Source organism: Otolemur garnettii, unplaced genomic scaffold, assembly GCF_000181295.1.
Source record: "Otolemur garnettii isolate 467f Iridium unplaced genomic scaffold, OtoGar3 scaffold00130, whole genome shotgun sequence".
NCBI classification, from domain to species: domain Eukaryota; kingdom Metazoa; phylum Chordata; class Mammalia; order Primates; family Galagidae; genus Otolemur; species Otolemur garnettii.
Genome location: NW_003852525.1, coordinates 1,972,052 through 1,975,605, shown reverse-complemented (window position 1 = coordinate 1,975,605; position 3,554 = coordinate 1,972,052). Strand labels below are relative to the sequence as shown.

Below are 3,554 nucleotides of genomic sequence, written 5' to 3'. Positions count from 1 at the left end.
TTTTTAAGTACAATAAACCATAGAACACAAACTCATGAATTCGGGGGCAGAGAAAATTATTTCCTTTGACTCTTTTTTCTGCATATCATCAATTTGCTTTAGATCCATGTTCCTTTGACTGTCGCTGTAAGCTTACTTGTTTTTTCTTTCTTTTTCTCCATGCTGTCGCGTAGAGCCCTACAGAGAGACAAGTATGGGAGTAAAGCTAAACATTGCATATCAAATGTAATTTTTTTTAGTTCACTTTTATTGCATCACCTGTAGATGATGTAGTAGTTAAAAACAGTTCATCTCACAATCTTAAAACTCAGCCTATGAATTGACTTATGTAACTATCTGTGAATTGACTTATATAAATATCTATGTCGATAGAGATTAGACGCTTTCGTTGTCTGATTCTTTGACCCTGTCACATGACCAACCTAGTTGTTAAGTCTCATGTAATGTCCGTGTGAGTTAAATTGTTTTTAAATTTAAGCATTTAAGTTCGCCCAGTAATTCATAAATGTTTAATTTTTATTAGTACATTCCATCACAAAAACGTGTCCCATGCTGCATACCCACTTTCTTTTGCTGTGGCTGTGCTCAGCCAGCACCTCATGCATTGAAAACAGGAATGATAAGCTCCCGTTTCAATGCATCAGCCACCAACCGTAGCCATCCAGCCTACCCCGGCTGCCTCTGTAGCAGCCATCACCCATCCCACACAGCCCTTTAGGAAGCATTTACTTTTCTTTTTTTCTTAACATTGTGAATTTGTCTACAAGACAGAAAATGAAAATAAACCACTTCAGCCTATGTCTGTGATAGCCGCTTGCTAATGCAATTCATGCATTATTACTGTCGAAAACCATCGCGATACAGCACGGGCGTCAGAAGCCCATATCAAAATTGACATACTGGGGACACCTCATTAAAACCAGCAACGAACTAGCTGACTTTTGATCCACGTAACTGCATCGCAGACATAGAATGAAGTCTGTATTTTCACATTAACAATGTATTAAGAAGTTAATAGAATTAGCCGATTAATTTTTCTTTAAAGAAATAACCTTTTTCACTTACCAGTATTGGTTAAATGTGTTTTTTTTTTTTCCTTCTGTGGTTGCATTTGAAATGATTTATGAAATGAATGTATCGTTGGATTTCTGTTCATTCGAGGGAATGTAAAATCCTTGAAGAAATAGGTGGTCAAATTTATTTTACTTCAGCTGTTTCTTAGCAGAATGAAATGTTTACCCTCTTTTAAACCCAAAGTTTAATGTGCACAGGAAATCATGGCTCATTGTAGAAAAGTTAATTCTAACATGATGTTTTCAGGAATCTGGTCCCTGTGTTTGGACACATTCTTTTGTAGTATTATCTACAAACCTTACAATGACCCCAAACTGATGGTATAGTACAGAATTGCCGCAGCAAAACATTAGAAACTAAATCCAAATTCTTTTGTTTTGAAAGTTTCCTATGTGTAAATTATTTTGATGTGCCATTTCTTTGACTTAGCATTATCCCATGATCTCATCATTCTGATAAATTTAACATAATCCTTCTGTGGTCTCATGTAGAGAGATTGTTTTTAATCTTACTAAATTATATATCAAATTATTAGAAACGGTTTCTTTTACTTTTGACCCCTGTCTTCCAAGTACCACCCATGGATTATGTTAATGGTAGAGTTATTTCAATGTTAAGACAACATGCCATATTAAGGGTAATGAGTTATTTGACTTTGATGTGTATAAATTGAAAGCTATAAATGACCACAGCAAAATTTTACATTATTTTGTCTGCCAAGTTATAACCACATACGCTTCAACTAATGTCATGCCATGTTTATATGGAAATTGCAAATTGATAGTGTAGGTTTTTAAAAAGTCTTTTAAAGATTTTTTTTATCCATACGAGATTTATCAATTGTCCAATTATATATACACATATATATATGTACATCTAAGATTTACGAGTCTGTTTGGTTTCTTTCCAGACATTTTATAGTGAAGTAAAAATGCTAGCAATTTATACATATTTCATAGTCGAGGAATGCGTTGGCTTCTGTGTTTGTGTGTGTGTCGTGCCCTATCGGATGTGAATGTCATATGTCTTGTCATCTTTTTCAGAGGGGCTTCTGAACAATGCCAGGGATACAAGTGTCATGGATACTCTACCACTGAATGGTAACCATGGCAATAGCTACAGCATGGCCAGCAGCGAGTACCTGGGCAACTGTGTGCAAATCATAGACCGAGGCTATACCCATAACGAGACCGCCCTGGAGAAAAAGATTCTGAAGGAACTCACTTCCAACTATATTCCTTCTTACCTGAACAACCACGAGCGCTCCAGCGAGCAGAACAGGAATCTGATGAACAAGCTGGTGAATAACCGTGGCAGTGGGAGCCAAGAGGACGCCATAGTCCTGGACGACGCCACCTCCTTTAACCACGAGGAGGGTTTGGGCCTGGAACTCATTCATGAGGAATCGGACGCTCCTTTGCTGCCCCCGAGAGTGTACTCCATGGAGAACCACCTGCCGCACCATTACAGCCGAAGGCGGCTTCCCCAGGACCACAGTGAGAGCTTCTTCCCTTTGCTAACCAACGAGCACACAGAAGACCTCCAGTCGCCCCACAGGGACTCTCTGTACACCAGCATGCCAGCACTGGCTGGCGTGACCGCCACGGAGAGTGTGACCACCAGCACCCAGACCGAACCCCCGCCGGCCAAAGGTGGTGATGCCGAAGACGTTTACTACAAAAGCATGCCAAACCTAGGCTCCAGGAACCACGTCCATCAGCTGCACACGTACTACCACCTAGGCCGGGGCAGCAGTGATGGCTTTATAGTTCCTCCAAACAAAGACGGGACTCCTCCCGAGGGGAGCTCAAAAGGACCTGCTCATTTGGTCACTAGTCTATAGAAGATGACACAAAAGTTTAAACCAACAAAACTGCTAACACCTTGCTGACTGTTCTGAGTGGACATGAGCAATGGTAATAATGTGTGTACTCCTGAATCTTTATGCTGTTCTCAAAAGACAAACACAAACTCTCAGACTCTTTTTTTTTTTTTTTAATGGGATTTTTAGGTCAGCCCAGGGGAGAAAGATAACTGCTGAAATTCCCCTGTGCCCCTTCCATTCCTTTCCTCCCCCCTCAGACGGAGACTTCATTATGTTAATGAATGAGCTATGGAGAAAATGGCACTCATTGTGGCCTGTTTGAATTTTGTTGTGTTGGTTTTAACATCTCTGATGCTCTGTTACTCTCATTACAAGGACCTGCTTTTTAAAAGGCCAGAACAGTAGATTGACCTGAGCACGGATGCTGCATCCGGATCGGACGTCCACACAGACAGACAAGCAAAGCAAAACTTATCACGTAGCGGTTTGGGGTCACTTCCAACCTGAATTCACTGCAGCCGGCACAGCTGTGGAACACAAAATAAAACAACAAAGTTAATCAGGAAAGGGAGGGGAATTCTAGAATTATATGCTAAATGCATATTTTATGATTTGCTGTATTAACTGATGATAAAACTAATGGCAGAAAAAAATT

General features: G+C 40.1%; 1 protein-coding gene across 1 annotated transcript in view; it reads left to right on the top strand.

Moving 5' to 3' along the window:
- ADGRL3 (adhesion G protein-coupled receptor L3) overlaps nucleotides 1-2,917 on the top strand; it is a 372,824-nt gene extending 369,907 nt beyond the window's left edge. Inside the window, exon 25 of the mRNA XM_023518203.1 lies at nucleotides 2,118-2,917. Within this exon, the coding sequence (XP_023373971.1) occupies nucleotides 2,118-2,917 (800 nt within the window). The remainder of the gene's footprint in view (nucleotides 1-2,117) is intronic.
- Nucleotides 2,918-3,554: the final 637 nt, after the last annotated feature.